The sequence below is a fragment of the Bison bison genome, unplaced genomic scaffold (genome assembly GCF_000754665.1).
Source record: "Bison bison bison isolate TAMUID 2011002044 unplaced genomic scaffold, Bison_UMD1.0 scf7180017864484, whole genome shotgun sequence".
Classification (NCBI taxonomy): domain Eukaryota; kingdom Metazoa; phylum Chordata; class Mammalia; order Artiodactyla; family Bovidae; genus Bison; species Bison bison.
In genome coordinates, this window is record NW_011495044.1 from 6,559,245 (window position 1) to 6,572,764 (window position 13,520).

General features: G+C 53.2%; 1 protein-coding gene across 1 annotated transcript in view; it reads left to right on the forward strand.

Annotated features, from left to right (window-relative positions):
• POU3F1 (POU class 3 homeobox 1) overlaps positions 1–13,148 on the forward strand; it is a 13,764-nt gene extending 616 nt beyond the window's left edge. The window contains exons 2-5 of the mRNA XM_010862819.1: positions 134–332; positions 5,129–5,203; positions 6,581–6,675; positions 12,937–13,148. Of these exons, the coding sequence (XP_010861121.1) occupies positions 134–332; positions 5,129–5,203; positions 6,581–6,675; positions 12,937–13,148 (581 nt within the window). The remainder of the gene's footprint in view (positions 1–133; positions 333–5,128; positions 5,204–6,580; positions 6,676–12,936) is intronic.
• The last annotated feature ends 372 nt before the right edge of the window (positions 13,149–13,520 follow it).

Here is a 13,520-nt window from a genome sequence, read left to right on the forward strand (position 1 = left end):
GGGCCGGGCCCCCCGCCGGTGCGCGGCGAGGCGCCGCGCGGCCTGAACTCTTTTTTGTTCGGTCGCTTTGGATTTTACAAAAAGCCCAAACTTTCGAATAAAACCAAACACCCGGACCACCCTCTCCTGCGAGCGGCGAAGACGGCCGACAGGCTGCGTCGCCCGAGCCCCGAGAGAGAGGAGCGAAGATCCGGAACGCGCCAACTCACCCTGGGCATCCTGCCCGCCGCCTGCTCCCTGCCCCCAACCCCTCGACGACCCCCGCCCCTGCCCCCTCGGGCTGTTCGGGGCCGGATCCCGGCAGCGGCCTCCCCACAGCGACAGGTAACGCGGTACGGGGTTAGGGATTCCCCGGGAGAGAGGACGAAGAGAGGCACTCCCCATCCCTCTTCCCCGCGCGGATCCCCGAGCCTGCGGGTCGCGGGTGGGGAACTGTCACCTTATTCGCTCCACGCCTCTTCTCTCCCATAAGGATGCGCCCCATCCCCCTTACCCTTCTTCCGGGCTTGGTTTTTTACAGTTTTTATTTATTCATGGAGCCTCTCGGCTCCTGGGGTCCTTCTAACTCCGCCCGCGCCCTTAATTTAAATCGCTGTATACTGTATTTATCGGGGCCCCGGAGGGGAGGCCGCGAGAGCCGCGTCTGTGTATAAAAGCAGGAAATAGCCAAAGCTTTAATCTAGCCTAATTTATTTTTCCCCTTACCTTCCCTATCTTACCCCTCAAAACAAAAAAAAAAAAAAAAAAAAGGGCAAAACAAACAAAAAAAAAACTAACAAAAAAAAAAATTCGAGTGTTCATTTTTCGTTTCGTTTTACCCGAGCTTCTGCTCGGTTCCCGGCCACGCTGGAGGAATCTGCGCTCCCACGCACACGCGGATGGGAAGGGGCTTCTGCCCCGCCGTTGACCGACCAGCAAGAAGCAGGGCCCTGGCTCCCCGCGGGGCCCTGCCCTCCTGGCCACAAACAAACGAAACTTGGAAAAGTTGGAGATATTTTTTAACCAGCTGTAGAAATAAGCCGTTCCCTGAGAACCTTCTGCCTGAATCCGCTCCCTTTCCAGCCCCCTAGGACGCGGGATGCTGGGGGAGGCCTGGAGAGAAATTCCCCAAGTTTGGGGTGAGGTGGGAACCATGTAAATATGTAGGATATGTACACACTGGCGGGGAGAAAGAAACATTTTGTGCTTGGTTTTTATTTTTGGTTTTCCGGGTTGCCCTCCCTCCCTATCCTGAAGGATTTTGTACACTCACTAATCCGAAAAAGATATTTTAATATGATTTCCAGATTTCTGATCCATCTCTATTTATTTTCTGGATGTGTTTGGAGCTTCCCCCTTCTCCATTTCTTGTTCTGTTACCGTTTGAATTTAAATTTTGTTATTTTATTTTTATTATTTTTTGGAACAATGTTTTGGTGCATTCTCTTTGTATCCTTATTGCAAAAAAAAAAAAGTAATAATAATGTAGACTGGGAAGTTCCCTTTATATTTATGTTATAGTAAATATTTTATTACTCACATAAACATGTACCCCAGGGCTGTGTCCTGTCCTCCTTACTACTAGGGCTGGGTTGGTTCATGGGTGATGTGATGGGATACCCTGGCTTGCCTCCCCCAAAGTCTGACATCACTATCTTGGAGGAAGGTGACCACACAGACCTTCTTCTAGGCCAGTATTGGGGCAGCTTGTTACTTGGGCACCAGTTGGGCCCTTGCCTCAGATGAGTGAAGTTAGGGAAGATAAAGCCGCCTCATATCCCCCTCCCATAAACAGACTGTCCTGGGATCTGACCAGGGCATAAGACACTGCAGACACCGCACCGAATTCGGATCAACATTCCTCAGGCACAACTCAACTGCTCTTCTGAGCCAAGGAAGAAGCCTGCCTCTCTCTACCTGGCCCACCAGCCAGGTATCTCTGTATTTACATTCCCCCCAACACACACACCAACCCCTGACTTTGGCTTCACTTTGCACTTCCTGGGTGGAGCCCAGGCCAACTTCATCATTCCAGGTCTTGGGGCAGGTGGAAGCGAGTCAGGTCCCACCAGATCACCCCAGCTGGCGTTCCACCTGCAAACAAATGGTACCTGAACCTGCCTGGATCCACTAAGAGCCCTAGCAGCTCAGACGGGGTCCTGCAGGAGTTAAATGGCCTGGGGAGGGACTCCCACGTGTTTGAGCAAAGCCAGTACTCCTCTACAGGCAAACGACCTGCCCCAACTTCTCTCAGGGAGGAGCAAGGGCAAGAACATCTGTGCCACCAGAAAGCCCTGGCATCTCCTCTCCAGGGCTGGGTCACCAAGGGAACCCCACACTCCTCAGGGAGTGGTTGCCTCTGCCTATGGAAGACTCCAGGGCCGTGCACTCATGACCTGGGGAAGAGAAGCAGCCATGCTCAGACATCCCCCTGTCGAGCCTTCAGCACAGCGTCCCCCGCTTCCCCAGAGTCAGGATGGTGAAGGCAGCTCTGGGTTCCAGAGCCAAAGCCCCTGACTATCTGTGTCCCAGCGAAGATCCTTTGTCCTTTAAAACAACTCCTCTTAAAAATACTAATAAAAACAGCTCTTCCTGTTTCCTCCGTAGATGCGGTTCTTTTCCCATCTTAGGAGAAACCACGTGAGGTTTATCTTACTCTTCGTGGAGACAAAGCTTGAAGGCACAATTGCTTGCCCGGCGAGAAAGTTGTGTCCCTAGCGAGGGTATGTGTATGACTCCCTCCTGCCGGGGAAGCTGTCGAAGCCCAGGTCTGTGAGAGGCCTTGGCTCCAGCCGACAGAATCTTGGGTGCCCAGAGAGGGGTTCCCAGGCCCCCAGGTTGGCTGTCTCTGGCAGGTTTGGGCCTCGGGATGACTTTTTCGATGCTGCAGGTTCCTGGAGACACCCAGAGCTCTGCCCCACTCAGTCTCGGGAGAGAGTTGTCCAAGTACAGAGGCCATCATGGTTTTCACAGGCTTAGCCTCTCACAGCTTGTTTATTTTTCCCCTTACACCTTCGGTCCAGCCTAGTAAGCAATTAGCCCTGCAGTTGGCACCCGTGTCCTAGCCATCCCATTTCCCAAATCGGCAGGCCAGGGAGCCTCCCCAGGCTTTTTACAAGGGAGGTTAGAAACTTTACCTGCCGGTTGGGTGGCAGCACAACCAGGAGCCCCTGGCCACCCCAGCTCAGCCTCTCATCTCCAACTTTGAAGGAATCGCACGCTCCCTCCCTGTTCCTTCCTTCCTGGATTCGGCCCAGCCTCAAGGCCCTGAAATGGAAGCCAATGTAGCTCAGAGCTCCCTGCCGCCTGAGCGCAGCAGGTTTGGAGGTTGGAAAGGGCGGCCGGGAAGACGGGGCCCTTCCCTGGCCTCTGCCTGCAGCTGACACCAATTGATTGATTGATTTCCTAATTGTCTGCTTAATCCGGTCCAAGGGGTGGATTTATTATTTAAGCAAGTCAACTCCAAAACATCCAAACAATGCAGTCCCCCAAGATCCAACAGCAGCTGAGGAGTAGAACAAAAAGAGGGGAAAAAGTGGGAAAGGGGACGGAAGAAAATCTTCCATTTGGCTGCAGTTTTGCTTAATGAGACACCAGCCTGGGACAGCTACCCGCTGACCCACCCCTTGGTCGCAGAAGGCCCTAGGGGGCTCCTTCCCCTAGTCTCCAGCCTGGGTTGATGGTAGGAAACACAACACATCTGACATTATAAGAAGGAAACCATAGGACCTACAGGGCAATATTTTTCCCTGGAGTCTTACTCCCCAGGTAGAATAGAGTTTAGAAATGGCAGGCAGCTGTGAGCTTGACCTTGGTTTTTCCAGCCCATATATATGGGGGTCTACCTGCTCACTCCTGAGAGCTCCAAACTTCCTTTTGTTCAAGAGAGCCAGATGTCCCTAGCATTGACCTCCCATGAAGCCCAAGCTTTCCCCAGCGGATTTGGGATTTTCTCATCCCATCTCCCTCCTCTTCTCACTGGAACAAAATTCTTTTCATAGATCAGACAACCACTGATTCTGGTAGTTAAAAGAGTGCCTCCCTCTCCCCGCAGGAACCTATGGGTGTTGGTGTGTGAAGGTGTACGTGTGCTCCTGTGCCTGTAAATCCATAGCTGCTCCCAGAGATAGGAGCGGGGAAAGGAAGTCCATGCTACACTGCTGCTGCTTTGAGCTGGGAGAATATTTGCAGGGTGGGGGTTGGCTAACGTGCAAAGAAGAAAGGTGGCTATTTTGGTTGCCTGGGATCATCAAGGCAGATTTGGAAGGTGCCCGCCCCTGAATTTCAAGGATGCCTGTATTCCCCACTACCACTTGCCCCAGGAGTTTGCACTGGCTTCTATGTCGCATAGCTTAGAACCTGTGCCATCATCTTTTGACCCCAGGACTCCACTAGGGGTCCACAGGACTAGCTGACCCCCAGCTGCAACTGCCCGCTGAGGGCTCTTTAGAATCAATTCTCCTCCAAAGAGGCTCTGGGCCAACATGGGGGAGGGTCAAGCCTCCCGTGACATCTCCAGGCCCAGGCTTTTGCCAGCAGGGCTTGAGCTCCAGAAAGGAGACCCACCTGAGCAGGGAGAGGAGAAAGAGGAAGTTAGTTACCTGGCCTGGAGGCTCCCCCTAGGCTTAGCAAAGGGGATTCATCCGGGTTTTCTGGCTTAGTGACCATAGTGACCAGAGGAGCCATGGATCGTGTCCCTGCAGAGCATATGGGAAGGCCCTGGAGTTAGTATTTGCCCTCCTTCAAGGCTCCCCTTGCCACTTGGGAGGCCTCCGTGTGGGAGGACTGCCCTCTATTGGTCCCTGAGCTGGGACGTGGCAGCATCACCAGGGCCACCTCACGGCTGAGCATACCCCAAAACCAGCATTAAGTTGGCTACACGCTGAGGGGTGCCAGGTAGAGCAGAGGCAACCTTAGCCTTCAAAGGAAGTGATCTGGCTTTACACACACACAGACTTGCCCGTGACCCTTCCTTCTCCATCTACCACCCAGCCTGTGCCCCAGCCATCCTCAGAAATTCTCCATCACGGCTGCCTCCTCTGCTTCTGCCCCACTCACACCCATCACCGCCACTCCTCCTCTCAACCAGCTAAAACCCCAATGCACACTCTGCTAGCTCGCTCACTCACGCACATGCTGATACTCGCAGGCACACCCGTACCACCGTCTGGCTGTCCGATGCCAGCTTCAAGGCCTTTAGCATCGAGCTCTCCAGAGTCGCTGGGTACCTGCGCCTGTGCTTATTTGATTTAACACACGCAGCCTCCTTTCCATCCCTTGGCAGGGTCCCCTCCTCTCAGGATTTTCAAACACTCACCCTACAAGCTGCTTTCCAGACACATCCCTGCCCATCATTGTTCCCAACTCCTCCCAGATCTCGCCTGCTCCCTTCAGATAATTAAAGTTAGGCTGTGTGTTTGTATGTATGTGTGATCTTATTTTTTAAACACACACCCCCACACATACATATGCGTGTATATATACAAACACACACAGCAATTAGATCTATCCGTTCCTGCCGTCGTCCCTCTTGTGCTAAACACATGTCCCCCATCGCCACGCCATGAACCCAGCATCTCGTAGTCATGGGCTCTTGATCTTTCTCTTTCTCTCTCTCTTTCACACACACACACAGATACACACTGGCACTTTCACACACCCACCCCCAGCTCCTTGGTGTTTCTCCAGGGGCACGACCTACCTCCCACCCACCTCCAGGACATCTGAATGGGCTCCGCTCAGAAGAGCCAAGTACCAGGAGGACTCTGCTTCAGCGCTACCCGCCCCCACGCACACACCCCCAGTGGACATGTCTCTGGCTGAGCCTGACCAGGGTGGGTCTGGGTATTATTAGGCTGCAGAGACAGCACGGAGGCATATGGTCTCGTACACAAGAAATAATGTTCATGTTAAATCAGACCTCATGCATAATGCATGGTGCCTGATCTCACATTATTTTGGGTGTTCGTCAAAATCAGTGTTCTTTCTTGTGAGGGCTCCTGGAAAGAAGGGGAAAAGGCGTTTGCTGATTGCACCCACAGCCTGGACCAGGGAGCCGAACGTGCCCGGAGAGCCTCCCTCTGGCCCCACTTCACCCACCAGTGGGTCTCATCCCTCTGTCCCCCTCTGTCTTTCCACATGAAAGGAGGGGCTGACTCGGGTTTGGAGCAGGCGTAAGGCCCCGTGTTATTTTTATTTCTTTTCTCTCGGCTCTCTTGTCCCCGGAGGGTTCTGGGGAATAGCAGTGCCTCGTCGTTCACACACCCGATTCATTTGCCGTTTTATGAACTCCCCTTTGATTCATCGCCTCCCTAAGTCAATGATTCACTCCTGATGGCTTTTCAGAAATCCTTCTTCAAAGGCTCCAGATTATTCAGCTCTGAGCAGGAGCAGACCTGGACCCTGTGCTGCAGCTGCCCTCCCTGCTTAGGGTGGGAAGTTGTCACTATTCTCGGCCTCTCCCAGGGGCTGGGCAGCCCGGGGAGCAGGGAGTGCCCCCTCCACGCACAAGCTGCTAGAGTTGACCCCTGCAGCTCATGGACAGACCTGGCCTTCTGGCAAAGCCCCCTCCTGCCACTGTAGGTCACCTGCCTTTCCCCAGTGTCATCCAAGTCCCCAGGGATGCTCTCCAGGTCTCAGGAGAGGCTGAGAGTGGAATGGTGAAGCGTAGGGGGCTGTGGGACCAGACGGATCTGGGTACAGATCCTGGCTCCCCTTCTTATCAGCTGTGTGACTTTAGGCCAGCTCCTTATCCTTTCTGTGCCTCAGTTTCCTGATATGGTGGTAATGACAGAGTTATTACCCTACCTCACAGAGTTATTTCGAGGATTAAGGGGCATGATGTACACAGAGTGCTTAGCCTAAGTAGGTGATGGATGAGTGAAAGCTGTTGTAATGTGGAGCCTGGGCAGCACATCATACAAAAACAAGTGAGCGAGGAGGACAACCAAAATGTAAATAAACTTTTACCACCATCCCACTCGGTCTAAGGCACCCTGACATAATACTTACCCAAGCACTGACTTTGTGCTTTGTTTTCATTATCTCACATTAACTATTCCTATTTTGCAGATGAGAAAAGTGTTGCCCAGAGAGTTTGAATGACCTATCCAAGGCAGCAAGACTAGCTGGTTGTAAAGCCTAGAAGAAAACCCATGTAATCTGATGGTCAGATACATGAACAACAATGACAGGTGTATGTCATTTTTAGACTCCCTGCTGAGGTGAACAGCACTGTCCAGTGCTTGGGGGGTGTGCCCAAAGCAGAGGGAGTTCCAGAACTCAGGACTGAACCAGGGAGAGAAGTGGGGACCCTGGGTTTTTGGAGTTAATTGGCTAGGATCTGTCACCTTCTTCACCACTGTGCAACCAGGCAAATCTCGTAAGGCTCAGGAAAGTTGGATGAGTCACCTAGAATCCGCAAGAAAGTCAGGAAACCTTCTTGTGTGTCCATTCAGAGGACTGTGCACTGAGAAGTGACCTACATATGGTGGCTAAGAATGTGGGCCGTGGCATCTGTCCAGACTTCCATCCTGGCCTCACCAACTGCTACCCATGGGACCTTGGGCAAGCTAGTTTCCTCACGTGTCAAAAGATGATGGTGACAGGACCTGCCCGGTAGGACTGTTGTGAGACCTAGAGGAGAGATGATACACATCAACGCTTAGAATGAGAGCCCGGCACAGTGTAAGTGCTCATTAAATGTTAGCTATAAAATCAATTTCATATGTACAATGTATATTATCGTGTTATTGCTGGGGCTGAAGCAGTGCAGAAAAATAATGCCTAGTGCTCCTTCTCCCCCTTTCCCGGAATTATTTTTCTTCATTCTCAAAACCATCCTGGGAAGAAAAGTTCAACCTTTCCACTCCCCAACCATAGAAGAGGAAACGCAGGCCCAAAGAGGTTGAGGCACTTGTCCAAAATGGCCCAGAAAATCAGTGGCAGGTGTAGTCTCCTAGTTTGTTCCCCCGCTTCTGATTCTTTGTGGCAACCCCATGGCCCTGGTGATGTGCTCTGAGCCCCTTCTTTAGTAGCACTGTGCTGGGTTCCGGGGAGAGAGCACCCAGAGGGTCAGGGAAGGCCCCATAGACACTGGTACCACTAAGCTAGGTCATGAAGAATGAGTTGGGAGTTGTCTCTGGGGCTTCTAGCTCAGGGCCTGATCCCTAAGAGGTAAAACGACTCAGCCCCAGTGCCCTCAGACTCCACTAGTTCTGCCTTCCTGAAACTTCAAGCCTCTTCCTGCCATGCTCAGAACACTTCCGCATACCTGATCCCAACACAGAAGGGTCAAGGCTGCTAGACTCTGGGAAGCCACCTTTCAGGATACTTACACGACTACAGATTCCTTTAGGTCCCAACTCCTGCTTCTACTGCAGCCCTACCCAGAGATTGACCCACGCATCCCAGCCTCAAAGGCAGGGGCCAGGTAGCTGGCTCCAGACTTCACTCCACTGTTTATCTTTAGGATGACCCAAACTGGGTCATTTGTCATCTCTGGACCTCAGTACATAAAATGAATCATTCCCTTGCCTACCCACCCATCCATCCTGCATCCATCCATTCATCCACCTGCCAGCCACCCATGCACCCAGGCAACCATCCATTCATCTACCTATACTCCACTCATCCATGCAACCCTTGATCACCTCTTCAGCCACCCACCTATCCACTTACCCAACCACTCCCCATCCATCCTCTCATCCAATCATCCAGTTGAACAGGTCCCATGTTGAGAAGTTGGAGAAGGAAATGGCAACCCACTCCAGTGTTCTTGCCTGGAGAATCCCATGGACGGAGAAGCCTGGTAGGCTGCAGTCGATGGGGTCGCACAGAGTCGGACACGACTGAAGCGACTTAGCAGCAGCATGTTGAGAAGTAGGAACATGGAGGTAAATAAGACCAGTCCCCCTGTTCTTAAAATGCTCCTAGCTAGCCTCTTCCCTTCCCCTACCTCTCAGTCATATAGAGTAGGCATGTGAGAGCCCAAGTGAGATCACCGACTGGGAGGAAACAATGAAGTCTATTGTTACATCCATGGATCTTGTGTGTCAGAGCACTGGCAACCTCCTTGCCCTACTCATTTCTTCAGGGCCTTACAGAAGATGGAGTCGGCATGGCCTCTGCATGGCCCTAGGACTCCCCTTAGCTCCAAATTCTCATTCCAGGGACGCCAGGTACTGACCTGAACTAGAGGAATTTCAAAGCAAGTGAGGGAGAGGAAGGAGCTTGTGAATATAACTTCTGCCAAGGCTGAAGATCACCACTGGGTCTGTTTTTCTACCAGAAACAGCAGCAGCATCTCAGCACCAAAAAGGTCTGGGGAATGTTCTAGACCCAGGCCTGTCCCCACCAAGCTGTGTGATCTTGAGTAAGTCCCCTGCCGTTCTCTGGATCTCAGTGCAGTTGGGGTGGGGGTGGGGGTGTGTCCTGGGTCCTCCCCACTTTGAGGTGACCCCTCTCCATCCTCTCTTCCCTTCCGGCCTGGGTGGGCCTGCCATTCTGACAATGGAGCCTGTCTGAGCAGCCCACACACGAGGAGGAGTATGAAATGACGTGGTTGGTGTCCACAGCCCTGAGTCCTCTGGCTATTCAACCCCGCCCTCTCCTGACACAAACAACCCTCAGTCACCTCCCCCTCCCATCCCCCAGAATCCGGGCACAGCTGGGGCTTGCTATGCCCTGGTCACCCCATGAATCACCCCTCTATGGTCCCCGGGGGAGTGGTCCAGGGAGCATCCTACGCCCCAAGCGGGGTGAGGGCCAGAACTAAGGCCCTCAAGCAGGCAGTGTCCACAGGAACAATGGGGGCCTGTGGCTGGCAGCCGGAATGTGGCCATTGTCCTGCCCTGGCCCCCAACCCCAAGGCCTCAGGTCCCCAGGCCGGGCAGGCTGGCGTGGGTCGGTGCGTCAAGCGCTCGTGTGCCAGGGCCAGGACACACAGCCTGCCGCTTCCCCTCTCTGGGCAGGCGGACGGGTGGGCCACCAGGCCAGAGCCCACCTCCGCACCCCAGCTCACAAAGGGTCACGTGCGCAGGGTGAGGAGAAGCAAGACCAGACCCAGGGAAGCCAAGCCAGCCTCGGACCCACTCATCCCTGGGGTACTTGGAGCAGACTCAGAGAAGGTGCCTCACGGCTCCAAGACCCAAGCTATACATCACAGTGGGGAGGGGGACCACATTAGAATAATGCAGGATTAGAGTGGGGTTGCTATAGCGACGTATTAGGGCAATACATCCAGGGAGCCCGGCCCCTTGGTGATGTATGACTCTGCTCAGCCGAGGGGAGCAGCGGGAGGGGGCCTGTCCCGCCCCTCCGAGGGGCGAGCGGATGCCAAACGTGCTCTGCATTGGAGGAGAACACCTGCCTCGGACTCCAAAAAAAGGCTCCTGAGAATCATGTCAAGACCAAGACAGACACCCTGCACCCCAGCCTCCAACAACCCCCACTGGGGTCTGCGCTGAGCTCGGCTCCCAGTCCAGATCCCAGCTCCAGCCTCTGCCTCAGTCCCGGCCTCCAACCCTGCCCTCCAGGCCCTCTCCTTTCTGCTTCAGTGCTGAGAACCATTCCCATACTGTGTCCCCAGCATCCAGTGGGGTCAGCAGAACTATATGGGAGTGGGATGGAGGAGGCAAAGAAGAAAACAGAGTGGGGAGAGGTAAGAAACACCCCTCAATCAAATCACTCAAAGCTGTTCATTTGAGAGGTTGAGGTTGAGGGTGCCCATGCTGGTCCCTTCTCACCCACGGGCCTCCCCATGCCAGTATCTGGGTACCCCACCCCCACCTCATCCCAGATCTTGGAATTTAACTTCCCTCTACATACCCCTCAGGGCCACCAAGGGGCTATTGCTGTAGACTAGCCCTAGAGTCAGACTTGGATGAGGCTCCCAACGAAGGAGAACATGTTAAAACATCTTCATGTAATGTTTGTAATAAATTGCATGACAAAGTCAGACCATGGACTCCCTTTCCAAGTTCTGCAGCATGTCATTTGTACTGGCTTCCCCCGTCTCAGAGGCCTCCTGTTCTCAACCCCCTGGGGACTTCGAGTTTCTCTTCAGATAACCTGCTTGGCTGTATCTGCCTTAGTGAGGAAGAAGAGGCAGGATGGATAACCCCCTTCAAGAATCATAGGTGTGAGAGACAGATAAATTAGGAGGCTGGAATTAGCATATGAAAGACTGTCTATATAACATAGATAATCTACAAGGACCTACTGTGTAGCACAAGGAACTATACTCAATACTCTATAATAACCTACGAGGAAAAAGAATATGAAGAAGGACAGATGTAACAATATGTGTAACTAAATCACTTTGCTGTCCACCTGAAACTAACACAGCATTGTAAATCTACTATATTCCGATATAAAAAATTTTTTTTTCATTTTTGTAACATTTATTTATTTGGCTGCATGAAGTCTTGGTTGTGGCGCACAGGCTTCTCTCCAGCTGCGGTGTGCAGGCTTAATTGCCTCACAGCATGTGGGATCCCAATTCCCTGACCAGGGATAGAACCAGCAACCCCCCCCACACACACTGAAAGGTGGAGTCTCAACCCCTGGACCACCAGGGAAGTCCCTTAAAATTTTTTTATAAAAAAGAAAATGCTTAGGACCTTTCCCTAGCTTCTCAAAAAAAAAAAAAAATTCGTTAAGTGTGCGTATATCCCTATCTACCTCTCTATATATCTTGACTTTCCATCTGTGTAAACATGTCTGTGTGTAACTCATTGTGTGGGGGTGTGTGTGTGTGCACATGCACACGCCTTGCCTCCTGACTGGTAATTTTTGGTTAATTCAATTGATTACAATAATTACACAATCCCCCAAAAGTCTTCATTTTTCCTTGTGAAAGTAACACTCTGGCCCAGTGCCAGAGGGTGGGGGAGTGTGGCTCCAGCCCCAGCTGGAAAGTGCTGACCTAGACTTCCCCTACTCTCACTAGAGGAGGGCATAGGTCACAGGACAAGGCAGGGTAGAGGCCTTGCCCTCTACATGCATGCACATGCACCCCCTGTGCCCAGGAACACATGTGGGTAAATATACACACACACATACACTTTGGCCCTACCCTGGTGGTGTCCCCACGATGGAAGAAACTTCCTCCCTATGAAGGGCATTTCTTCCCTCACTGTCCTTCATTCTCTGGGAGCCTCCTCCCTCACAATCACATGGACATACATGTTTACACACAATTTATGCACACACAGAGCAGAGGGAAGGGGAGAGGCCAAAAGAAGGTAGGTGAAGAGATCACGTGTGCCCAGAAGGCAGCTCCCCGGCGGGGGAGCAGAGGGCCCAGGGCACACTGAGTGGGAGGGCAGCTTCATGGCTTCCTCTCTTCCCCAGCCAGCGACCAAAGGTCAGCCCAGGCGGCTAAGCCACGTGCGGCCCAACCACCCCCGTCGGGTCATGTGAGCCCAGGACCAAAGCCTCATCAACACACCATTGTCCTCCAGAGCCCAGCCTCATGCTGGAGGGAGCAAGTCCCCTCCAGCCCAAGCCCATTCAGGGCCCTGTGGTCCAGGAATCTGTGGTCCTCTCCTGAGGGGACCCTCTCAGCCCCCACCTTGAGGACAAGCTGCCTGATGCTCAGACTAATCTTAACCTCTTCAGGACCTCCCATCCACTTCTGAGACATGAGAAGAAATGAGCTTTCCACTTGCACTGAGAGTGCCTGGGGTGGGAGTGGTGAGCGGGCGGAGGAGGAAAGGACCTCTTTCTCTTGTGCCCTCTGAGGGGTACATACACCACCCCAGCCACCCCCATCCCCTCCTATACCCTACATATTCTGGAGAGGAGAAAGAGTGAAGTGGAGAAGGGCCCAAGAGTTGCCCTGAAGGTCATCTTGCACGTCAGCACAGGGATGGGCCCCATAGCCCCTTGTGCCCTGGCTCCCAGCCTGGACCACAACACAGGCTCCATTGACTCCTGGGCACCCTCTTTCCCAAGATGCACACAAAACTGTGGGCTCGTGGTTCCGGCCCACGGGTCCCAGAGTCCCACAAGGCTCCACAGGGCCTGGCCCCACAGGACCCACCCAGGAAAAGAGACCAGAGCTGGCTCGCTGGACGGCGTGGGTGGATGCATCTCCTAAGAAGCTGGCGGAAGAGAGGAAGAAGGAAGGGAGGGACATTTCGCAGGATCTTCCCGATCTGGGCTAAAGGCCCTCGTGGCCCACCCCTGAGCCCCACCCTACCCCGCCAGGAGTGGAGTCAAAGATCTCAAGTACCCAACTAGGATAGATTCTCCACCAGGGCCTCCTCTACCCACCCCTCTTCCCTCCTGACTCCTTGCAAAAACGGGAACTGCTGCCCCTGCCGCCAAGACTAAGCCTGGGACAAAGCCACCCTGGCCCATGCTCTATCTCCTGCAAGGGAAGTCAGGTGGAAAAGGATGGTTATATCTGGGGGAGGGGGACGGGAGGAAAGCCAGGCTCCAGCAAGGGGAGGGCTGCCCCAGCAGGATGACAAGGAGATGATTAAACCCACAGAGAAGATTGATAAGAGAGCTAAACAGCTGCAGCTCTGCAAGGT